We start from the raw sequence: 26,211 nt of genomic DNA, 5'->3' as shown, positions 1-26,211 counted from the left end.
CATCTATACTGACCTCCATCAGGTTGCAAATTAAAAATAATTTTTATCTGCATCTAGCTCTGAAAAAATATTTGGCCTTCTAGAAGTGTGTGGGACTTTCTCTATTAGTCCATCTATACTGACCTCCATCAGGTTGCAAATTAAAAATAATTTTTATCTGCATCTACCTCTTAAAAAATATTTGGGCTTCTAGCTGTGTGTGGGACTTGTTCTATTAGTCCATCTATACTGACCTCCATCAGGTTGCAAACTGAATATAATTTTTTTCTTCATCTAGCTCTGAAAAAATATTTGTCCTTCTAGCAGTGTGTGGGACTTTCTCTATTAGTCCATCTATACTGACCTCCATCAGGTTGCAAACTGAATATATTTTTTTTCTGCATCTACCTCTGAAAAAATATTGGGCTTCTAGCTGTGTGTGGGACTTGTTCTATTAATCCATCTATACAGACCTCCATCAGGTTGCAAACTGAATATAATTTTTTTCTGCATCTAGCTCTGAAAACATATTTGGCCTTCTAGCAGTGTGTGGGGCTTGTTCTTTTAGTCCACCTATACTGACCTCCATCAGGTTGCAAATTCAAAATAATTTTTTGTCTGCATCTAGCTCTGAAAAAATATTTGGCCTTCTAGCAGTGTGTGGGACTTTCTCTATTAGTCCATCTATACTGACCTCCATCAGGTTGCAAACTGAATATATTTTTTTCTGCATCTACCTCTGAAAAAATATTTGGGCTTCTAGCTGTGTGTGGGACTTGTTCTATTAGTCCATCTATACTGACCTCCATCAGGTTGCAAATCGAATATAATTTTTTTCTCCATCTAACCCAGCCAATAGTTTTGGCCTAATACCACATTTTGGCCACTCAGCTCTGCTCGGTTCCCATCCATTGTTTTTTTTGTGCAAACAACTCCAGAGTTGTGAATTAGATAACCACCAAAATGAGTGGAAAAAGGCCTGCTGCTGGTGGAAAGGGGAATAGGCGTGTTGGGAAGGGGAAAAAAGGTTGTGTCCGTGGGGTAGGTGTTAAAGCAACAGTAACATCTGCAGAAGAAAGACCATCTTCCAGCCAAACTAAAATGTCTACTTCTTTTAGCGGACAATGTGATAAGATCCCTTTCTTACGGCCACGCCAATCGCGACAAATTCCAGATGAGGCACAAAAACAGCAGGTGCTTCAACGGATATCAAGTGCTCCTTTAAGTGGGCTCTCCTCCACATCAACTTCAACATCACAAATTCTCCAGTCCTCAAAGGTGTCACCCCAATCGCACTTGCTTCCTCACAGCTCCAAAATCTCCAGCTGCCCGTCTGAGAATGAGTTAGAACAGATGGTTGAGTCTGCAGAGCTGTTTACTCATACTATAGCCTGGGAATCAGAGGTCGACTCCAGCACTTCTGTGAATCCAGACGAGGAAATGATCTGCACTGATGCCCAGAATCTTTATGAGTCAGATCCAGGACCAGACGCAGAAGGTTCTGACCATAATGTAGACACTCATTCCCAAACTGTAACTCCTGTTGGTGGAGACAATGAGGAAGACGATCATGAGACTCAAATACCTGATTGGAGCGACAACTTTAGTTTTTTGTCAGGGCAGGAACAGGTTGGCTCTGAGGACGACGGGTGTGATAACGCACAGGGTGATGATGATGAGGTTGGAGATCCCACTTACTGTCAACCCACAGTCAGCCAAGAGATGAGGTCAGCAGAGGAGGTGGAGGAAGATGCTAGTGACGACGAGGTCAGGTTGCGCCTTCCTGGACAGAGACGTAGTACTGGAAGCACGTCAACAACTGCATCCTCAAACACAACTCTGCCTCTCACCACATGTCGTGGTGGCTCTTCAGGTCGCATGGGTGCTAAGCCTTGCATAGCCTGGGCATTTTTTCAGATCGATAAAGATGACCCAACTCGTGTTATCTGTAACATTTGTCAGCAAAAGCTAAGTAGAGGCCAAAAAATACATAGTTTGAGTACTTCATGCATGAACCGGCACATGGACATGAAGCATAAGTTGCAGTGGGAAGCTCAGTGTGCTACAATGCGGCCTAGTCGGCCGGGTCAACCACCGTCTGCCATATATTGTGCATCCGCGGCCTGTTCATCCTCTGTGACTGGGGGGACAGCAGTCACACCTGTTTTGGGGCGCAGACCTGCCACCTCTTTACCCGCAACAGCCAGCGTGATTGGCAGGTCATCATTTTCTTTGGAGGTGGTAACACCAGCTGGTGTTGAGCGCTGTCCGACATCGACAGCACCACCTTTGGATCAAGGCAACCTAACATGTCCGCCTGCATCTTCCTCACAGACCGGCAGTTTGCCGGGGACAGCCTTATCAACCCCGTCTAAGCACAATAGCCAGCCCTCGGTCCCTCAGATGTGGACAAGTAAAAGACCATTTCCTCCTAGCCATGAGAAAGCTAAGAGGTTGAATTTCACCATCTGCAAGCTCTTGGCTACAGAAATGCTGCCTTTCCGCCTGGTGGAAACAGAGGATTTTCGATACCTTATTTCCGTCGCAGTGCCCCAGTACCAGATGCCCAGTCGGCACTACTTCTCAAAGAAAGGTGTGCCTGCGCTCCACCAGCATGTCGCACACAACATCACCGCTTCTTTGAGAAACACTGTGTGTGACAGGGTGGATTTCACCAAAGACACTTGGACGAGTAGGCATGGACAGGGGCGTTACATGTCGCTGACTGGGCACTGGGTAACTATGGTGACAGCAGGACAAGGGGCTGCTGTCCAAGTCTTGCCGTCCCCACGAGTTGTGCATCAATCCTCTTTATGTCAAAGTTCCTTCCACTGCTTCTGCCTCCTCAACCTCCTCTCGGTCTTCCACCTGCACTCAAAGCCTGTCTGGTCATGCCACAAGCTTTCTAACTGCGCAGAAGGGATCCTGCACACCTCCTTACTATGCTGGCAGTAGGGCTCAACGTCATCAGGCGGTTTTTACTTTGAAATGTCTGGGAAATGTGAGTCACACAGCTGAGGAGTTGTGGTCAGCTCTGGAGAACCAATTTCATGAATGGTTGTCTCCACTGGACCTGAAACCAGGGAAGGCCGTGTGCGACAATGCTGCCAACCTGGGTGCGGCCCTTCGCCGGGGCAATGTCACACACGTGCCTTGTATGGCTCACGTGTTGAACCTGGTTGTCCGGCAATTTTTAGCCTACTATCCCAGACTAGATGGCCTTCTGCAGAGGACACGGTCGCTGTGTGCTCACTTCCGCCGTTCGCATCCCGCAGCTCAGCGACTTACATCTCTACAGAAGTCGTTGGGCCTGCCACTTCACCGGCTAAAATGCGATGTGCCTACCTGGTGGAATTCAACTCTGCACATGTTGCAGCGACTGTGGCAGCACCGACAAGCCCTGGTGCAATACGTTCTGACGTATAGCCTGGGCCAACGAGATCCAGAGGTGGGGCCAATCACGCTGGAGGAGTGGTCTCAGATCAGGGACCTATGCACCCTTCTGCACAGTTTTGAAATGGCGACGAAGATGTTTAGTGCTGACGATGCCATTATCAGCATGACTATTCCGGTGATTTACATGCTGGAGCACATGTTAAACAGAATTCGGAGTCAGGTGGTGGCACAAGAGGAGGTGGAGGAAGTAGAGGAGGAGGAGTTGTATGCGGAAGGGCTAACATCTGCAAGGTCCAGACGGTCGGCAGCACCAAGGCGGCAGGCATGTGAGGGTGGGGAGATGGTTTTACCAGGGCGCATGGTAGCAACCAAACTAGTGAGGAAGGTGCAGGAGCCCAGGAAGAAGTGGAGGACGAACTGATGGAAGACTCATCAGATGAGGGAGGCCTTGATCACATTTCTGTTGTGCGAGGTTGGGGGTAGAGGACAGAGGAATTAAGCATGATTGTTACCTCGCCACCAACACAACAGGGACTTGGTGCTCCTGGATGCGCAACACACATGAGTGCCTTCTTGCTGCACTACCTGCAACATGACCCTCGAATTGTGAGAATTAGAAATAATCCTGACTACTGGGTTGCCACACATTTAGATCCCCAGTACAAAAGTAAATTTGCCGAAATTATTCCTGCCATAGAAAGGGATGCACGCATGCAGGAGTATCAGCAGAGACTGTTGCAGAATCTTACATGTGCTTTTCCACAAAACACCATGGTGCACGTAGTGAATCTCACAGTTCCAACTTGCCAACCGTGGGACCGTCAAGTGTTCAGCACTCAAACCGTAACAGAACCACAGTATCTGCTGGTAACATCAATTTTGCAGAATCATTTCACCACTTTTTTAGCCCATCCTTTGCAAGGCCACAGGAGACAAGAAGTCTGACACATAGTCAACGCCTAGAGACGATGGTACAGGAGTATCTCCAAGTAAACAATGAAGCCATGACTGTGTCACTGGACCCTTGCTCTTTTTGGGCTTCCAATCTGGATAAATGGCCGGAGCTAGCCACTTACGCCTTGGAGATCTTGTCATGCCCCGCAGCCAGCGTTCTGTCTGAACGTGTGTTCAGCGCTGCTGGTGGTGTGCTGACAGATAAGCGCACGCGGCTCTCCACTGATAATGTAGACAGACTCACGTTCATAAAGATGAACAAATCATGGATCCGAAACGACTTTTCTACCCCTGTGTCATCCTGGGGAGAGTAAAAGCTTGATGATTGGTTAAAATCACCCTACCAACCGTTTTAAGCTTTCAAATTACTAATCATGTTTATCTGTATCTTGGCTGGAAAATAATTTGGGCTTTGTAGCAGTGTGCAGCACTGATTCTATTAGGCCATCTATAATAAGCTCCACCAGATTTAAAATTACTAATCATGTTTATCTGTATCTTGGCTGGAAAATAATTTGGGCTTTGTAGCAGTGTGCAGCACTGATCCTATTAGGCCATCTATACTAAGCTCCACCAGATTTAAAATTAATAATAATTTTTAGCTGCATCTAGCCCGGAAAATAATTTTGGGGCTCCGAGATGCGCAAGACACATAAGTGCCTTCTTGCTGCACTACCTGCAACATGACCCTCATATTGTCAGAATTCGAAGTAATCATGACTACTGGGTTGCCACACTCTTAGATCCCCCAAACTTTTCGATCAACCTTTTCATTTTAATAAAGTCCCCAAAAATGGTCATTTTTGAAATTATAAGCATTAGCAGGTTATTAGAAACTGAAATCAAACAGTTTTCAACTCAAAACTTTATTCTAGGTGATGTTACATTTTCACATAGGACCCCTTGTTCGAAAGGAGCTTCTGAACTCTCTCGTCCATTGAATTTGTCAGGTTTTGGATGGTTTCTGCTTCAATTTATTTTGCATGAGGACAGAATACCCTCCCAGAGGTGTTGCTTAGATATGAACTGCCTCCCGCCATCATAGACACTCATTTTGATGATGCTCCAGAGGTTCTGAATGGGGTAGAGGTCAGGGGAGCATGGGGGTCACACCATAAGTTTGTCCCCTTTTATGACCATATCAGCCAGAGATGCAGATGTTTTATGTGCAGCATGAGATGGTGCATTATCATGCAAAAAAATGATCTTGCTGTGAAATACACGGTTCTTCTTCTTGAACCATGGCAGGAAGTGCTGTTTGAGAAAATCCACATACATTATGGATATCATCTTTAGCGCCTTCAGGGATCCTAAAGGGGCCGACAATCTCTCTCCCCATGATTTCAGCCCAAAACATTACTCCACCTCCTCCTTGTTGGCGCTGTAGCCGTGTTTGCGTGGGGTGTCCATCAACCAGCCATCCTCCACTCCATCCATCTGGACCATCGAGTGCTGCACGGCACTCTTCCGTGAACAAAACAGTTTTGAAATCAGTCTTCATGTAATGTTTAGCCCACTGGAGCCATTTCTGCTTGTGTGAAGTGGATAGAGGAGGTCGACAGGATGGCGTATGCACAGCTGCAAACCTCTGAAGGACCCTGCATCTTGTTGTTCGGGGGACGTTGGAGGCACCAGCAGCTTCAAAAACTTGTCTGCTGCTATGACAAGGCTTTTTTGTCGCTGCTCTTTTAACCTGACGTAATTGCCTGTAGGAAAGAGTCCTCAATTTGCCCTTATCAGCACGCACACGTGTGTACTGTGAATCAGCTACATACTTCTTGATTGCCAAGACACTTCATCCTGATCATCGCACAATGTTGATTGTAGTCATGCCTTGACCTAAACACTCCACAATTTGTTGCTACTCAGCAGCCGACACATCCTTTTTCTTTCCCATTTTGGCAGAAAATGTAGGCTGCTTAATAATGTGAGACAGCCTTCTTAAGTAGTCTTGCCTTTCATTGGACACACCTGCCAAACTAATTAGCACAGGTGTCTGCAATTGCTTACAGTGATATAAAGAGCCCTGACACACATCACCATCAATGAGTTTAACTGACAAACAAACAAATTCTTCCCTTATCACTCCTAAACACTTTTTGCATAATAATTTGCAACACAGTGTACATGTGCTTTTCCACAAAACACCAGTGGTTCACGTAGTGAATCTTACAGTTCTAACTTGCCAACCGTGGTCTGTATGGAGTTGTTCAATAAAGGGCCCAAAATTAAGATAACATAGATGGGAGAGGTCTCTATGAATAGGAATTCCTAAGTATTTGATACCCTGTGAGGGCTAGGCAAAGGGAAAGTTGGACTGGATGGAATCCTATATGGATTTGGGGAGGGAGACATCGAGGGCCTCAGACTTCGCGGCATTGATTTTAAAATTTGACCATGTAACAAAGTGATCTATTTCAGCCATAACAGCATGGATGGATATATGTGATTGAGTGATATATACTAGGACATCATCAGAAAATAGAGAGCACTTGTACTCGGTGCCTCCCACCTCAATCCACCTAATATTGGGGTTATGGCGAATTGATGAGAGCAGGTGCTCCGTCACTAGGATGTATAAGAGAGGGGAAAGAGGACATCCCTGCCTTGTCCCATTGGTGATTGTGAAAGGTGATGAAAATGTTCTGATGCACACCCTGGGCCTTGGGACACCCGGAGCCGGACCCTTTTTGGTGGATGCTGGTGGTTGTAGTCTTCGTGGCGGCGACCCAGTTCCGTGGCTCAGGGTGGTCAAACCAGTGGCGGAACTATTTATGTGGTTTTGATGTTTAAGTGTCCGACTACGCCACCCGTGGATTGCGGTCAGAGTGAACCGCCGCTGCAGGGCAGACCGCTGAGGCTGGTGTTGTGGGTGCAGCAGAGTGTAGCATAACTCCCCACGGGAGGAGTATAGCCTCAGGGCAGTGTATGCGGAGGATGGGGGTGATGGTGCAGGGCAGCAGCAGTAACGACACGAGTCAGTGATGCAGTCCAGGGCCTTTACTCACAGTTCTTATTATCCAGACCACGTCTGCAGGTAACGGCTGCCCACGTCGTACTGTGCTCACCAGGTGAGGGGCTCAGACAACTCCCAGATAACTTTGGAATGCTTCACAGGACCCCCTTTGTGTGTCCTTTGTCTGGCCTTTCTTACCAACCCTTCTGTCCGGCTGCCTCGGGCCTCCTCTTGGTAAACTTGGCGCCAGTTTCCCTGACCCTATGTGGTGCCTTCCTAGCGGATGTAGCGAGGGGCTGCGCCACATAAAATGTCAGAGCCTCCGGTTTCTAGCTGAGGGTCGTTTCCTGCTTCCACTAGTTTCGGGGACCGGTCTCCCCCTTTGGCCTGACCCCTCCACGCAGGTGGATTCGGGCGTGCGGTGGCGACTCGCCCGTCCGCACCCCTGGGATCCCTTCATTCCTCGTTCCTGGAGCCTTCTCCGCTCCTCTTCCTTCCTTCTCCCTCTTCCAGGCCTGGGCCTCTGTTACTAGGCCCGCCTCCGGAGCAGAGCTCATGCAGAGCCCCTGCTCCCTGCCACTTCTGCTCAGACTTCTCTGCACTGAACTAAGATGGTGCCCACCTATTATACTCCCTTCTCAATGCACCCAGGAACTGCTTCCTCCCTGCTCCTGCACTACAGGGTTCCCCTTCCTCAGTGTTCCCTCCCCCCACTCCAGCCAGGGACAGGGACTGTTGTGCCCATCTCAGAGGCATATTGGTCGCCCTTCCCCACGGCAATGTGGTGTAATGCATGCAGGTGTCGGGTCCTGATCCACACTCCATCCTTACCTGAGAGTGAGATATCACACCTCTGGGTGAGGTGCAATACCTCTGTAGCAACCGAGCCCTCAGGGTGCTACAGTTCCATTTATCTTCAGCCTAGGTGACGTATTGTGATACAGGGCCGTGATTTTGGCTATAAAAGGGTCACCTAGACCCCTACCCCAAGCTTTTTAAGAGAATCATATATGGCGTGCCAGGAGACTCTATGGAATGCTTTCTCAGCATCCAACGAGAGTATCTAATTACAAATTTTTAACTGCATCTAGCCCAGGAAATACTTTGTGCCTAGTAGCAGTGTCTGCTAGTCAGCGGATTATCCCGGCTGTTAAGCAAGCTACACCACCTGTAGTTTGGACACATAATTTTTTCAAAGGAAATGCTTCGGGACCACGGGATACTCAGTGAAGAGCATCAGGAGGCACCCCAAGGCATAGGGGCTGGGACTGGCAGTATGATGCCTTGCGGTGGACAGCCGAGCTCGATCCTTATAAAAGCTTTTTAACTGCAGCAGCTTTAGTGGACGCTACTGGAGCTGGAATTACACGGCTGCTGGCATGAGACTTGCCCTCCAATAGATCCTTGTAAATGGATTTAAAGTGTATTCATTCAAATTAGAGAGACAATTTAAATTAAAAAGCTTAGTGCTGCCTCCACCACAGGGGGGCTCGCTCGACCCACCAGCGGACAGGCACCAGTATTGGGAGAGGGGGGCTGGCCGTCAGGGTTCACCGCGGCTCTGGCACAAACCCGGCGACACGGAGGAGGCACGGGCAGGAGCGGACTGAATGTGTCGACTTCTCACTTTTTGGATTTTAGAAGGGCATGACATGCCTATATTTGTGTCTCCCCCTCCTTTTACTCCTCCACCTCTTTTCTTTTCGCATGACTATATGTACTTGTCACTTTTCCATGTGTTAGTTGTGTCTTCTGAGCAGTTTGTCAGCTTTTGGACACCTTTGAAGGTGTTTTCTATGTGTTTCTATGTGTTTTTGTTTGCCTGCCATTGGTTTTAACGGTGTTCTAAGGTGTTCGACGAACAGTTCGACGAACAGTTCGGCGAACACACGGGTGTTCGACGAACCGAACCGAACTCGAACACTACGGGGGTGGCTCAACACTACTTAGCACACAGTGAGTAAACACTTCCCTTTGATTGACAGCTCGCTCTGCAGCATGTGTGTGCATAGACAGGAAGGAGAAGGTGAAGAGAGACTTTTTTGTCTCCTTCTCCCTCCACATGCTGGGATGTCAATCACACCAATGTGGGCATGATGAAAGCATGCTGTTATAATTATTGACAACAGTCCCGCTGTAGTCCGACTTATTGACGGAAAAATTATAGGGGTCACTGAAAACAGTATTAAGAGGCCTATAAAACTCTCCAAATACATTGGACTATTAGAATCTTCATGTTGTCACATCACAGATTACAATGGAAAAGAAGCATTTTAGGGTAATAATTATGTGAACGGCACAGTTTTCTGTGTTGAGTTTATTAGTAATTTTATTGATTTATACAGTTATATGAAAAAGTTTGGGCACCCCTATTAATCTTAAGCTTAATGTTTTATAAAAATTGGTGTTTTTTCAGCAGCTATTTCAGTTTGATATATGTAATAACTGTTGGACACAGTAATGTTTCTGCCTTGAAATGAGGTTTATTGTATTAACAGAAAATGTGCAATCTGCATTCAAACAAAATTTGACAGGTGCATAAGTATGGGCACCCTTATCATTTTCTTGTTTTAAATACTCCTACCTACTTTTTACTGACTTACTAAAGCACTTTTTTTGGTTTTGTAACCTCATTGAGCTTTGAACTTCATAGCCAGGTGTATGCAATCATGAGAAAAGCTACTTAAAGTGGCCACTTGCAAGTTGTTCTCCTGTTTGAATCTCCTCTGAAGAGTGGCATCATGGGCTCCTCAAAACAACTGTCAAATGATCTGAAAACAAAGATTATTCAACATAGTTGTTCAGGGGAAGGATACAAAAAGCTGTCTCAGCGATTTAACCTGTCAGTTTCCACTGTGAGGAACATAGTAAGGAAATGGAAGAACACAGGGACAGTTCTTGTTAAGGCCAGAAGTTGCAGGCCAAGAAAAACATCAGAAAGGCAGAGAAGAAGAATGGTGAGATCAGTCAAGGACAATCCTCAGACCATGTCCAGAGAGCTGCAGCATCAACTTGCTGCAGATGGTGTCAGTGTGCATCGGTCAAATATACAACGCACTGTGCACAAGGAGAAGCTGTATGGGAGAGTGATGCGAAAGAAGTCGTTTCTGCAAGCATGCCACAAGCAGAGTCGGCTGAGGTATGCAAAAGCACATTTGGAGAAGCCAATTTCTTTTTGGAAGAAGGTCCTGTGGACTGATGAAACCAAGATTGAGTTGTTTGGTCATACAAAAAGGCGCTATGCATGGCGGCAAAAAAACACAGCATTCCAAGAAAAACACTTGCTACCCACAGTAAAATTTGGTGGAGGTTCCATCATGCTTTGGGGCTGTGTGGCCAATTCCGGCACCGGGAATCTTGTTAAAGTTGAGGGACGCATGGATTCCATTCAGTATCAGCAGATTCTTGACAATAATGTTCAAGAATCAGTGACAAAGTTGAAGTTACGCAGGGGATGGATCTTTCAGCAAGACAATGATCCAAAACACCGCTCCAAATCTACTCAGGCATTCATGCAGAGGAACAATTACAATGTTCTGGAATGGCCATCCCAGTCCCCAGACGTGAATATCATTGAACATCTGTGGGATCATTTGAAGAGGGCTGTCCATGCTCGGCGACCATCAAACTTAACTGAACTGGAATTGTTTTGTAAAGAGGAATGGTCAAAAATACCTTCATCCAGGATCCAGGAACTCATTAAAAGCTACAGGAAGCGACTAGAGGCTGTTATTTTTGCAAAAGGAGGATCTACTAAATATTAATGTCACTTTTCTGGTGAGGTGCCCATACTTATGCACCTGTCAAATTTTGTTTGAATGCAGATTGCACATTTTCTGTTAGTACAATAAACCTCATTTCAAGGCAGAAACATTACTGTGTCCAACAGTTATTACATATATCAAGCTGAAATAGCTGTTGCAAAAACACCAATTTTTATAAAACATTAAGCTTAAGATTAATAGGGGTGCCCAAACTTTTTCATATAACTGTATTTGCATTTATCCAATGGTTAAACAACCCCTATAACTTATACAGGTCTAAACTGCAATCACAGACACAGATATAGAGAACGCTGTGTACATGACTGCAGTGAAGGTTTCTGCTGATCAATGGGGTCAGGACCCCACACAATGTTTTATATATATTTGCAGTATGGAAACATCATCAGCCTAAGTGTCAAATATAAAGTCGAAATATTCTAGACTTACCCAAAAGATTTCTTCTCATCCATTCTTCTTCTAATCGTTTAAAAGAAAATTCATTGTTCTTTTTGATCAATGTGTAAGCCATGTACTTCCCAGTGTCCTCCCAGTAACGGATGATGACACACAGTTGTTCCATCTTGTCCTGGGAAGTTGTCTTCTTCATCACATCATAGTACTGTTCCTTGGTCAGCAGGTTTTGTTCTCGGAGACAGCATAGGACCGGATCAACTTCCTCTATGGTTGTAAACAGACCTGGTCCAAGGTGCTCGATAAAATTTACTCTGTCTGTAGTACGAGGAAAGAAATGTGGAGGAAAGGCATATAATGCCATGTCTCGTGTGTTCTCCATGTATTATATACTAGATAAATGTAAACATTTTCAGCTTGATTTTAATTCAAATTTGTCTGTGATTGGAATCGGCAAACTGTGTAGTCATCCTAGCACTCGAGTTTCACATATTGCTGATCAGTTTGACAGATTACTAGAAGGAGCTGTTTAGGGCAAAACAGTCATTGTGCACAAGAGGATGGACTGCACCTCAATAGGTGGGGGGCGCTGTGCTGGGGGAAAGAATGGCTAGAAGGTTAAAGAACTGTTTAAACTAGAGACAATTACTTAACAGCAAGGGAAGATAGTGTAGAAAGTGACATGGGTATAAGTAATGAAACTGGGGGTGGCATGGGATGGAAGGATTAGGACATAAAATGCATGTACACTAATGCCAGAAGCCTCACCAACAAGATGGAAGGAACTCATAGGGATAACGTAGACATGACTAGACAAGAACTATGACTGGGCTGGTAATTTACAGGGCTACAGTCTGTAAGTTTATCCTCGGCTGTGGGCAAAATCCTTGAGGGTTTTCTAAGAAATGATGTGTTTTATGAGGGATCGGTTTGGTTAATCTACTCTGATCAGCTTCTATGTTGTAGGTAAGTTCCAGAGTGGACCAGTGATATGAAGCAAAAGAATAAAACTTAAAAACAGCAAAAAATTCTCAAGAACAGGACATTTGTACACTATGGAAGCCCAAATCAGAAGCTTTTAACATTGTTCCATATCTGCTTTAGGCTACATTCCCACAATGAGCTCTTGGTGAGTTTTTTATGCTGCATATTTTCAAAAAAATGCAAGCTACCTATTTTATATAATGCACGCAAAAATGGTGCAGAAAATCTGCAACATCAAAAACTCACCAAAAGCTCATCGTGAGAACATAACTTTAATGGAAAATTTGACTGGAAAATGACAATGTTCAAATCAAATATTTTATATTAATATTTTTTTATAATTGTTGGTATTTTGTTACTTTTACATATCACTATCTATTAGAGTTTGTGAAAATCAATTTGGATTATTCGGTCAAGCGGCCATGTCAGTAATTTGGGGTCACTAGACAGAAGTTGTGAGAACCGCCTATTAATTTACAGCATCCGCGGCTCTTCTATTGATTAGCTGGTCTGGCACGATGTGACATGTGCGTTACACTGTGACAATGATGCTGCACCAGGCCGAATAATTGATCTAAGAGCTCTGATTAAAGTCAGGTAAGAGGCGGCTCTTGTGGATCCCAAACTACAGAATACTGACACGGAAAATGGACTGGATTGTTGGAATCAATTCACAGCAATTCTACCAATTATATAATAGAGAAAAATCTAAAAACGTAGGGTTTTTACAGTGACTACTAATTGTCTTAAGAGTCACATGTATCCTGTGCTGTACAGATCACTTCACAGTATCATTACAAAGCAGGATTGTATAATACAGATTACACAGTAATCACTGCGATCAGAATCCTGAATTCTTTTTAATGTAAAATATGGACATTTCATTATGAATGATCTAATACACAATATGTAAATGACAACTGTGTGGAAAAGCATGACAATGAAATTCAGAATTATAAGTCACCCTGATGGAATATGTGATTGGTGGATCACTAATATCTGGTGCTGCACATGCACAACTTGTCTGTAATGTACCGATGGAAAAGTATTAGCCAAAAATCTGAACATTTTTATGACTATTGATCTTACCTGTAAACATCATTGTTCCAAGTCCATGTCCTGAAATATCCACTGTAGAAATAAAGCCAGAAAAGTCACATATTTTTCTACAAAAATCTTTGAGTTCATGCACCTGACAAAAGCCTGTCGATGTCTGTTATTTGGCGTACACACAGTGGGCTAATGTGGGCTACCAGCACACGGAGAAACAGGTCGGAAAGAAAAAAGGAGAAAACACGGCACCTCCTGGCGTAATAACTTCACAATGGTTTTCTAACCGCCTGCTATTGGAAACGCACCTTCAGAGGTCGCACAGTGAGCAGGTATAACACCAGGGGACCACCTATGGAGTAGATCTGAGTGTAATAGGTTTAACGGGCCACCATAGCTGGCAGACCTTGAGGTGATTATTTGATCTCTAGTTGCCATGAAAATGATCGGCTCCCTACGCTCAAATTGCAAGGGTGCCGATGGAATGAAAAAGGAATTTCCCTTCCTCTCACAATCCAATAAATGCCGCAATAAGAAAGTCCCAGAAATAGTAGATGATTAAATTATTACACAGATTATGCTGAATCATTTCAATCAATTTTCTCAGCTTCTCATGCTCAATAACATGATGCCTGCACATTTCACGGTAACAGGTGATGACTGCATTTCATGGTAACAGCTTCTCTTTAAACTCTACCTCACATAAAGCGTAAAGTTACATTATGATCGGGAAGTGGTTTTTGTAAATCGATATACTGTTAAGTCAGGACGATAATGCGATGAGCTGTGCCTGCACAATTGACGCCGGAAGATCAGCTTGAGTGACAGCTGAGCTCTTGTTGCAACAGCCAGGTCTGGTGCCTGCAATGGCCTGGATGTTTAACCCTCTAAATGTTGTGATTAATGGCGATTGTGGAATTTAGAGGTTTGTGAGTGGCAGAGGACTACCTCTTTCACATGATTGGCACCCCGCAATGCAATTGTGGGGAGCCGATCATTGTCATGTCAGTTAGAGGTCAAATAATGACCACTTGGTCTGACAGCTAAGATGGCCTGTAAGACCATGCCACAAGCAGGGTTCAAAACACTTTCTGTCAGTGTAACACTTACAGATGTAATGCACTGCAGTGCGTGTGTATTGCAATATCTTAGAGAAGTGATCACAGAAGTAAACTTTGAAGTCCCATAGAAGGACTATATAAAAAATTAGTTATTTTTATTTATAAAAATATAAAACACACAAATAAAGACAAAAAACAATTGTTAAGGATACTACAACAATAAATATGTTTTTTTCTTAGAAGAAGAAGAGCAGACAAAGGTGGCACACATACAAGTATTAAAGGAAATATATTCGTTTTAAAATATCTACATGGAACTTTTAAATACGGTTCAGTACAATCTAGAACAAAATCATATAAAATTATTTGTACTGAGTGAACCATGGTAAAAAATAAAGCTTTATTAGAGGCTAACAATATACAAAGTATTTAATATTAAAAGATGAAAATTAAAAAGTGGGAGACCAGCAGATGGCACCAAAACAATAAATCGCAGGAGGTAAGTATAGAAATGATAAAATGATCTCTGATTAACCCCTTTATGACCTTTGATGTATCCATATATCCAAGTAACCTGGTACTTAACGACCTTGGACATATGGATCTGTCATAGAGATCGCCCGTGCACAGGAGCTGTGCGCGCTTGTTCGCCGTCAAGTGTCAGCTGATTCTGACACCCAGCACTCAGTGCCAGGAGCGGTGCCGCACCCCTCCCGACACTTTAACCCCCCAAATGCTGCAATAGAAATTGATTACAACATTTAGAGAGTAGGCAGCGGGAAGAAGTTTATTAACAGAAATATAAGGGGTTTCCACATTACTGGTAGCATAAAGACTATGGAAAAGCAACAGGGCTCCTCCCAAAACAAATCCAGCAAAATCAGCCTGTCAAATCTACATGACCCCTCCATTCTAAGCCCCAGTATGCCTAAACCGTAGTTAGCATCCACCTGTTTGGCATTACTGTAGCGAAGAGAGCAAAGTGAATTTATGGAGTTTTGTGTCTCCAGAAGCACAAGTTGGGCACAATATAATGGACACTACAATATACTGGAATTTCAATGGCATATTTGCATTTTCAGTGCGTACTTGCTTCTGCAAATCAACCCTGGAGTCAAAATTGTCACTTCACTCGTAGATCAATTCCTAAAGATATGGAAATTCAAACAAGGGGTCAGAAAAGGAGGATTTCAGATGTTTAAGCATTTGGAGGCTCTACAAAGGGAGTCCACAAACTATTTGAGCAAAATTTTCACCCAAAAAGTCATATACCATTCCTTCCCTCCTGAGCCCTGCCATGTGACCACACTGTACTATACAGCTACATACGAGATATTTGTCATTCAAGGTGTGGGAAAGACTTAGTGCAGCGCAAGGGGAAGAGGAAACGAGGCCCAGACTCTAGGGAAAGGGGGGGAGTGGAGACCTCCTAGGTTGATGTTGTGTCACTCTGTCTCCCCTAATGTCCCTGTATTGGCTCTTCACCAATCGCTGCATGCGTGCCTCACCCTGTCATTCTTTGGCATATGGCTAAGGCTAGGGAAGGGAGGAGATGAGCACTAGTCAATCTCCTCTAAACACTATAGACAATTAGCTTTAGACGAACTCCAGGCAAATGCACACACGTCCTCAAGCTCCAGAGAGGATGAAGTATTGCTCTTGCTAAACTTTCACAAGTAGTAATGAATATCGCCGGCACCTCCCTCTGAAACACAGCAGATATTTATACACCCATGCAGGTTGTTAATTAGCCAGAGGGAGGTAGCTTCTGGGTCCTAGAGACAGCCTATATGAAGATGTCTGTAATGCCAAAAGTAGAGCTCTCCTGCAACCAACTGAAGGGCGACTGTCTGTCACCTCTGACACACCCGTGACAATATAATTACATCAAGGAGAAATGTAACACATTTTGGGACCATTTTTACCATTTTCCCTTGTAATTATTATTTCTTCACCACCCAATGGTATAAAATTCTGTGACACAACCGTGTCAATATGCTCACTGTACCATTAGATCAATTCACTCAAGGGGTGTAGTTTGTTAACTTAGGTAACTTGTGAGCTGACTTGCTTGCTGTTCTGGCACCTCATGGGCTCTTCCAAAGTAATATGGCACCCACAAACCATTCCGGCAAAATGTGAACTTCTATATGATGTTCCTTCCCTTCTGAGCTTTGCACTGTGGCAGAAAAGCAGTTTTTGACCACATATGGGGCGTTCTATGTAGAAATTACATAACAAATCATGGGATCCATTTTCTTCTACTTGCCCTTTTTTTAATTTCCACTGCCCATTGTTACACAATTCCGTGAATCATTTGTGGGTTTAAAGAAATCACTACACCGCTAGATAACCTGCCAAATCTACACTCAAAAAGTCAAAGTCAAAAAGTCCATCAGGCTTAAAGGGACCTAACCACTTGCTGCAATATATACACTAGGATGAGAGGAAGTTTAAGGCTATGTGCCCATGTAGCAGATTTGATGCAGAAAGTTTTTGCCTCTCTCTGGCAGAAAAAAACACATGGAGATTTACATGCATTTTTTCTGCCAGAGAGAAGCACTTTTCAGCGTTTTCGCATGCGTTTTTTCAAGCACTTTTCCAAGCGATTTTGAGCATCACTTGGAAAAGTGCTTGACAAGTTGGTCACACAATAGAAATCCACGCAACCGGCATGGATTTATATTGTGTGACCAACTTATGCTGCTTTAAATGCAGCATCAATAGTAAAAAAAAAATAATTAAAATGTTAAAAATAAAAAAAACCTGTACACTCACCTCTCCGGTCTGCTCCCGGCAGTGATCTTCTCTCCTCGGTGTCCTGCGGTGTACTTACAGGACCTGCGGTGACGTCATTAAGTCAGCTGATGGTCACGCGACCATCACCTGACTGCTGACGTCAGCGGTCGCGTGACCATCAGCTGACTAAATGACTTCACCACAGGTCCTGTAAGAGCACCGCGGGACGCCAAGGAGAGAGGACGCGGCGGGGAGGAGACCGGAGAGGTGAGTATACAGGGTTTTTTTATTTTTATCTTTTTGTTTCTTTTTTTCACCGCGTGGTAGCCGGGATGAAGAGGAGTTGTAGTCTCCTCTTCATCCTGGGTTAGTACACGACCAGCGATTATGCCGCAAATTTGCGGCCATTGAATTTAATTGAAACGCAGCAAATCCACATATACCTGCGGGTTTGCTGCGTTTCAATGTTCCTCAATGGCCGCGAATATGCAGCGTAATCACAGTAGAAATGGTCATGCTGTGTTTTACAATGCAATGCGAATTAGCATAGCACATCCGAATTCACATTGCCTTGCATGGCAGACGGTTTTACAAGCGTTTTCGCAGCATTTTCGCGGCTGTAAAAATGCTGCAAAAACGCTACAAAAATGCTATGTGGGCACATAGCCTAAGGGCTATGATCCCTGACCTCATTTAAAAACAGGACAATACAAAAATACTACAAAAAAGTTCAAAGTAAAAATCAGAAAATACAATAAAAGCAGAGATAAAACATTAGGATCTGTGACAATAATCAAAATAATAAAGGGCCATAAAAAGTGATATATTTGTTCAAAGATAAAAGGTGAAACAGCGTATTGAGAGGGAACAGATGTGAATAGGCCTGTACATACAACTTATACCTATTTTGGCAGCAGACAATTAAGAGCTTCACACACCTATCGAGTGTGCCCCAGCACACTGAGGGGAAGCCCTTCTAATGTAGAGCAGAATCGTCCTAGGCTAAGACTTGGTACTATGTAACCAGATATACATTACATTGTACGCATATATTACCATCAAATACAATGCGCATACCAAACACAAATCAGGACTACAAAATCACGGATGTCTTTTCATGTACATCCTCCAATGTGGTGACATGATACAATGTACAACGTGCCCAGAAGGAGTTTATATTGGAGAAACTATGCAAAAACTGCAAACGAGAATTAATTTACACAGACTCACAATTACAAATGAATCGGACAAGCCTGTGGGAAAAAAATTCTCTGGCCCGGGACACTGTATGAAAGATCTAAAAGTTTTAATACTGAAAGGTTATTTCAAGGATGACAGAGAGAAAAAAAATTGGGAATTCAAATTGATAAGAATGTTCAATTCCTTAACAACAGGACTCAATCTAATACCTGAATTTATGACTCACTACATGGATTCAATTCACACCTCCAACAGGCGATCTCAAGATTACTAAACAATCCCACAGACTTGCCATTTGCAACTAAAAACCCTAAATTTGATCTCTTTGACTTATCATTAGGAGGCTTCACCCCTTATACCTCATGAACATATGTCTTGATGTAATATCTCTTTAATGTTGTGCGTTTTGTCTTGTGAATTCATTTGTAATATTGCCTGAAGAAGGAGCCTCAGTGCTCTGAAACCTTGCAGATATATATTTTTTTTTTCGTTAGCCAAAAAAGGTATCATTCCGAGAATACTTGTGTCATTTTTGAGCATAAAAGTATTTACATTGACATTTAAAGGAAATAATACAAGGTTTTTAAATTATTTTAAAAATATAAATCTGATGCACAAGAAAAAATTATACTGTGGCACCGTGTTAGCCTGAAAAATCAATGTAAATACTTTTATGCCCAAAAGTTACAAAAGTACTCTCGGAGTGATACCTGATACCAAGCCAGAAGAATTATGCTTGCAGCTTTCAGAACACAGAGGCTGCTTCATCAGGCAGGATTAAAATTGAATTACTGAGACAAGAGCACAACATACAGTATATGAAATGTTACACTGGTATATTGTGAACTCACACATATCTTCAATGGGTTTGACTCTATGTCATCCTCAATACTGGACCTAATACTAGACAATCCACAACCAGATAATTTCTACATGTTAGCTGAAATACATAAAAAAGGTAATCCTGGGAGGCTAATCATTTATGGTATTGGGACATTAACTGAGAACATAGGCAGGGTGGAGAACATTGTGAAACCCTTGGTGAGGCACACACCCAGCTATATCCAAGACATTTTGGCCATTATCTACAGTTTGTCAGCCCCAAGTCCACTTCCAGATGACACAATACAGTCATGGCCAAAAGTGTTAGCATCATTGAAATTGTTCCAGAAAATGAAGTATTTCTCCTAGAAAATCATTGCAGTTACATATGTTTATTGGTAGAACACCAAAAATGAGAGAAAAAAAGGCAAATTGGACATAATTTAACATAAAACCCCAAAAATGGGCCAGACAAAATTGTTGGTACCTTTCCAAAATTGTGGGTAAACAACTTAATTTCAAGCATGTGATGCTCATTCAAACTCACCTGTAGAAAGTAACAGGTGTGGGCAATATGAAAATCACACCTGAAACAAGATAAAATTGGGAGAAGTTTCAATCTTTGCATTGTGTGTCTGTGTTTGCCACACTGAGCATGGAGAAAAGAAAGAGGAGAAGAGAACTGTCTGAGGACTTAGGAACTAAAATTGTTGAAAAATATCAACAATCTCAAGGTTACAAGTCCATCTCCAGAGACATTGATGTTTCTTTCTCCATGGTGCGCAGCATAATCAAGAAGTTTACAACCCATGACACTGTAGCTAAGCTCTCTGAATGCGAACATCAAAGAAAAATTGATGAAAGGTTGCAAAGCAGGATAGTCCAGATGGTGGATAAGCAGATCCAATCAAGTTCCACAGAAATTAAAGCTGTCCTGCAGGCTCAGGGTGCATCAGTGTCAGCGTAAACTATCCGTTAACATTTGATTGAAATGAAATGCTATGACAGGAGATTCAGGAAGACCCCAAATAGAGACATAAAAAAGCTAGACTGCAGTTTGCCAAAATGTATATGAGTAAGCCAAAATCCTTCTGGAAAAGTGTCTTGGGGAAAAATGAGATAGAGCTGTTCAGTAAACCTCATAAATCTACTGTTTACCGAAAACAGAATGAGGCCTATAAATAAAAGAGCACAGTACCTACAGTCAAATATGGTGGAAGTTCAAAGATATTTTGGAGTTGTTTTGCTGCCTCCGGCACTGGGTGCCTTGACTGTGTACAAGACATCATTAAATCTGAAGATTACCAAAAGATTTTGCGTTGCAATGTAGTTCTCAGTTTCAGAAAGCTGGGTTTGTGTTCCAGCAGGACAATGACGCCAACCATACTTCAAGGAACCCCCAGAAATGGAAGGAAACAAAGTGCTGGAGAGTTCTGAAGTGGCCAGCAATGAGTCTGGATCTAAATCCCACTGAACACCTGTGGAGAGATCTCAAAATTGCTTTAGGCAGAAATACTTAATTTTCTGTAACAATTAAAAGGGTGACAAAACTTTCAGCCATGACTAGTGTGTATGTACATTACAGACCAAAAGTTTGGACACACCTTCTTATTTAAACATTTTTCTGTATTTTCATGACTATGAAAATTGTACATTCACACTGAAGGAATAAAAAATATGAATTAACACATGTGGAATTATATACTTAACAAAAAAGTGTGAAACAACTGAAAATATGTCTTATATTCTAGATTCATCAAAGTAGCCACCTTTTGCTTTGATGACTGCTTTGCACACTCTTGGCATTCTCTTGATGAGCTTCGAGAGGTAGTCACCGGAAATGGTTTTCACTTCACAGGTGTGCCCTGTCAGGTTTAATAAGTCTGATTTCTTGCCTTATAAATGGGGTTGGGACCATCAGTTGTGTTGTGCAGAAGTCAGGTGGATACACAGCTGATAGTCCTACTGAATAGACTGTTAGAATTTGTATTATGGCAAGAAAAAAGCAGCAAAGTAAAGAAAAACGAGTGGCCCTCATTACTTTAAGAAATGAAGGTCAGTCAGTCCGAAAAAGCGGGAAAACTTTGAAAGTGTCCCCAAGTGCAGTTGCAAAAACCATCAAGCGCTACAAAGAAACTGGCTCACATGAGGACCGCCCTAGGAAAGGAAGACCAAGAGTCACCTCTGCTTCTGAGGATGTTTATCCAAGTCACCAGCCTCAGAAATCGCAGGTTTACAGCAGCTCAGATAAGAGACCAGGTCAATGCCACACAGAGTTCTAGCAGCAGACACATCTCTTCAACAACTGTTAAGAGGAGACTTTGTGCCGCAGGCATTCATGGTAAAATAGCTGCTAGGAAACCACTGCTAAGGACAGGCAACAAGCAGAAGAGACTTGTTTGGGCTAAAGAACACAAGGAATGGACATTAGACCAGTGGAAATCTGTGCTTTGGTTTGATGAGTCCAAATTTGAAATCTTTGGTTCCAACCACTGTGTCTTTGTGCGATGCAGAAAAGGTGAACGGATTGACTCTACATGCCTGGTTCCCACCGTGAAGCATGGAGGGGGAGGTGTGATGGTGTGGGGGGGCTTTGCTGGTGACACTGTTGGGGATTTACTCATAATTGAAGGCATACTGAACCAGCATGGCTACCACAGCATCTTGCAGCGGCATGCTATTCCATCCGGTTTGCGTTTAGTAGGACCATCATTTATTTTTCAACAGGACAATGACTCCAAACACACCTCCAGGCTGTGTAAGGGCTATTTGACCAAGAAGGAGAGTGATGGGGTGCTACACCAGATGACCTGGCCTCCAGAGTCACCAGACCTGAACCCAATCAAGATGGTTTGGGGTGAGATGAACCGCAGAGTGAAGGCAAAAGTGCCAACAAGTGCTAAGCATCTCTTGGAACTCCTTCAAGATTGTTGGAAGACCATTTCCGGTGACTACCTCTTGAAGCTCATCAAGAGAATGCCAAGAGTGTGCAAGGCAGTCATCAAAGAAAAAGGTGGCTACTTTGAAGAACCTAGAATACAAGACATATTTTCAGTTGTTTCACACTTTTTTGTTAATTATATAATTCCACATGTGTTAATTCACAGTTTTGATGACTTCAGTGTGAATGTACAATTTTCATAGTCATAAAAATACAGAAAAATCTTTAAATGAGAAGGTGTGTGCAAATTTTTGGTCTGTACTGTATATATATATATATATATATATATACACACACTAACATTCAAAAGTTTGGGGTCATTTTGAAATTTCACTATTTTTGAAAGAAAAGCACATTTTTTTTCAACGAAGCTAACATTAAATGGATCATAAATACACTCTATACAATGTTAATGTGGTAAATGTCTATTCTAGCTGCAAACGTCTTGTTTTTATTGCAATATCTACATAGGTGTATAGAGGCCCATTTCCAACAACCACCACTACAGTGTTTTAATGGTACATTGTGTTTGCTAACTGTGTAAGAATGCTAATGGATGTTTAAAATCCCTAGAAAACCCATGCACAAGTATGTTAACCCAGCTGAAAATGGTTTGGCTGATTTGAGAAGCTATAACATTGACCTTCCTTTGAGCTAGTTGAGAATCTGGAGCATTACATTTGTTTGTTCTATGAAACTCTCAAAAAGGCCAGAAAAAGAGAACTTTCATGTGAAACTCAACAGTTTATTCTTGTTTTTAGAAATGAAGGCTTTCCATGCGAGATATTGCCAAGAAACGGAAGATTTCCTACAACGGTGTGTACTACTCCCTTCGGGGGAGAGCACAAACAGGCTCTAACCAGAGTAGAAAGAGAAGTGGGAGCCGCGCTGAACAACTGAGCAACAAGACAAGGACATTAGAGTCTCTAGTTTGAGAAATCGACGCCTCACAGCTCCTCAACTGGCAGCTTCATTAAATAGTACACGCAGAACGTCAGTGTCAACATCTACAGTGAAGAGGCGACCCCCGGATGCTGGCCTCCAGGGCAAAGTGGCAAAGAAAAAGCCATATCTGAGACTGGCTAATAAAAGCAAAAGGTTAATATGGGCAAAAGAACCTAGACATTGGACAGAGGATGATTGGAAAAAAATTTTATGGACAGACGAATCAAAGTTTGAGGTGTTTGAATCACACAGAAGAACATTTGTGAGACGTAGAACAACTGAAAAGATGCTGGAAGAGTGCCTGGCGCCATCTGTCAAGCATGGTGGAGGTAATGTAATGGTCTAGGGTTGCTTTGATGCTGGTAAAGTGGGAGATTTGTACAAAGTAAATGGGATTTTGAATAAGGAAGGCTATCACTCCATTTTGCAAAGCCATGCCATACCCTGTGGACAGAGCTTGATTGGAGCCAATTTCATCCTACAACAGGACAATGACCCAAAGCACACCTCCAAATTATGCATGAACTATTTAGGGAAGAAGCAGGCAGCTGGTATTCTATCTGTAATGGAGTGGTCAGCGCAGTCACCAGATCTCAACCCCATTAAGCTGTTGTGGGAGCAGCTTGATTGTATGGTACGCAAAAAGTACCCATCAAGCCAATCCAACTTGTGGGAGGGGCTTCAGGAAGCATGGGGTGAAATTTCTCAATATTACCTTAGCAAATTAACAGCTAGAATGCCAAAGGTCTGCAATGCTGCAATTACTGCAAAGGGAGAATTCTGTGACCAAAGCAAAGTGTGAAGGAGAAAATTATTCTTTCCAATAAAAATCATTATTTCTAACCTTGTCAATGTCTGGACTATATTATCTAATCATTTTTCATCTCATTTGATAAAAGTATGAGTTTTCATGGAAAACACAAAATTGTCTGGGTGACCCAAAACTTTTGAACTTTAGTATAGATATACACCTTCTCATTTAAACATTTTTCCGTATTTTCATGACAATGAAAATTGTACATTCACACGGAAGGCATCAAAACTATGAATTAACACATGTGGAATTATATACTTAACAAAAAAGTGTGAAAAAACTGAAAAAATGTCTTATATTCTAGGTTCTTCAAAGTAGCCACCTTTTGCTTTGATGACTGCTTTGCACACTCTTGGCATTCTCTTGATGAGCTTCAAGAGGTAGTCACTGGAAATGGTCTTCAAACAATATTGATGGAGTTCCCAGAGATGCTTAGCACTTGTTGGCCCTTTTGCCTTCACTCTGCGGTCCAGCTCACCCCAAACCATCTCGATTAGGTTCAGGTCTTGTGACTGTGGAGGCCAGGTCATCTGGCGTAGCACCCCATCACTCTCCTTCTTGATCAAATAGCCATTACACAGCCTGGAGGTGTGTATGTGGTCATTGTCCTGTTGAAAAATAAATGATGGTCCAACTAAACGCAAACGGGAAGGAATAGCATGATGCTGCAAGATGCTGTGGTAGCCATGCTGGTTCAGTATGCCTTCAATTTTGAATAAATCCCAAATAGTGTCACCAGCAAAGCACCCACACACCATCACACCTCCTCCTCCATGCTTCACGGTGGGGACCAGGCATGTAGAGTCCATGCGTTCACCTTTTCTGTGTCGCACAAAGACACAGTGGTTAGAATCAAAGATCTCAAATTTGGACTCGTCAGACCAAAGCACAGATTTCCACTGGTCTAATGTCCATTCCTTGTGTTCTTTAGCCGAAGCAAGTCTCTTCTGCTTGTTGCCTGTCCTTAGCAGTCATTTCCTAGCAGCTATTTTACCATGAAGGCCTGCTGCACAGTCTCCTCTAAATTGTTGTTGAAGAGATGTGTCTGCTGCTAGAACTCTGTGTGGCATTGACCTGGTCTCTAATCTGTGCTGCTGTTAACCTGCGATTTCTGAGGCTGGTGACTCAGATAAACTTATCCTCAGAAGCAGAGGTGACTCTTGGTCTTCCTTTCCTGGAGCGGTCCTCATGTGAGCCAGTTTCTTTGTAGCGCTTGATGATTTTTGCAACTGCACATGGGGACACTTTCAAAGTTTGCCCAATTTTTCGGACTAAATGACCTGCATTTCTTAAAGTAATGATGGCCACTCGTTTTTCTTTACTTAGCTGCTTTTTTCTTACCATAATACAAATTCTAACAGTCTATTCAGTAGGACTATCAGCTGTGTATCCACCTGACTTCTGCACAACACAACTGATGGTCCAACCCCATTTATAAGACAAGAAATCTCAATTATTATACCTGACAGGGCACACCTGTGAAGTGAAAACCATTTCCGGTGACTACCTCCTGAGGCTCATCAAGAGAATGCCAAGAGTGTGCAAAGCAGTCATCAAAGCAAAAGGTGGCTACTTTGAAGAACCTAGAATATAAGACATATTTTCAGCTGTTTCACAAATTTTTTTTTTAAGTATATAATTCCACATATGTTAATTCATAGTTTTGATGCCTTCAGTCGAATGTACAATTTTCATCGTCACTAGTGTTGAGCGAGCACTAAAATGATCGGGTGCTGGAAGCTCGGGCCGAGGTCACCATGATAGTCAGGTGCTCGACACGAGCAACGAGCCCAATGTTAGTCTATGGGAGTATTTTTGCGGCGGCACCCCCGACAGTCTGTAGATAGAATCACAAGTGCATAAAATGACATGGGGACATCATGGTGATTGCCCCATGAAGCATTTCTGACCCCCAGGTGACTGCTGTCAACAAAGTGGTCAGAGGTATTAAGCACTTTTAAGGGCTCACAATAAAACGTTCAAAAACGAAACTAAAAAACTGCTTTCCTGTGAAATATGTTAAGGAACATCCTTTCCATGGTAAAGATTTGTGTATAAGGTAAAATAAATAACAAAAAACAAAAATACTCCTCCACAACTTGCTATAGAAATTCATAGACCACAATAGTGCATATATCCCAACTGGGATCTATTATACTCAATATTAATCAGATGTATACTTATACAAAAGCACT

At 42.9% G+C, this 26,211-nt stretch overlaps 1 protein-coding gene across 4 annotated transcripts in view; it reads right to left on the bottom strand.

Annotated features, from left to right (window-relative positions):
• Nucleotides 1-26,211, bottom strand: part of LOC141167153 (uncharacterized) — a 174,892-nt gene that overhangs the window by 109,327 nt on the left and 39,354 nt on the right. For all 4 annotated transcript variants that reach the window (XM_073654543.1, XM_073654546.1, XM_073654545.1 and 1 more), the window contains 2 exons: nt 13,534-13,575; nt 11,497-11,778 (listed from right to left, as the gene is read on the bottom strand). In XM_073654543.1, coding sequence (XP_073510644.1) covers nt 11,497-11,778; nt 13,534-13,575 — 324 coding nt within the window. The remainder of the gene's footprint in view (nt 1-11,496; nt 11,779-13,533; nt 13,576-26,211) is intronic.

Source organism: Phyllobates terribilis, unplaced genomic scaffold (genome assembly GCF_046119375.1).
Source record: "Phyllobates terribilis strain yellow unplaced genomic scaffold, ASM4611937v1 Scaffold_11__3_contigs__length_659146591, whole genome shotgun sequence".
NCBI classification, from domain to species: domain Eukaryota; kingdom Metazoa; phylum Chordata; class Amphibia; order Anura; family Dendrobatidae; genus Phyllobates; species Phyllobates terribilis.
This window is presented reverse-complemented; position numbering and strand designations above follow the sequence as displayed.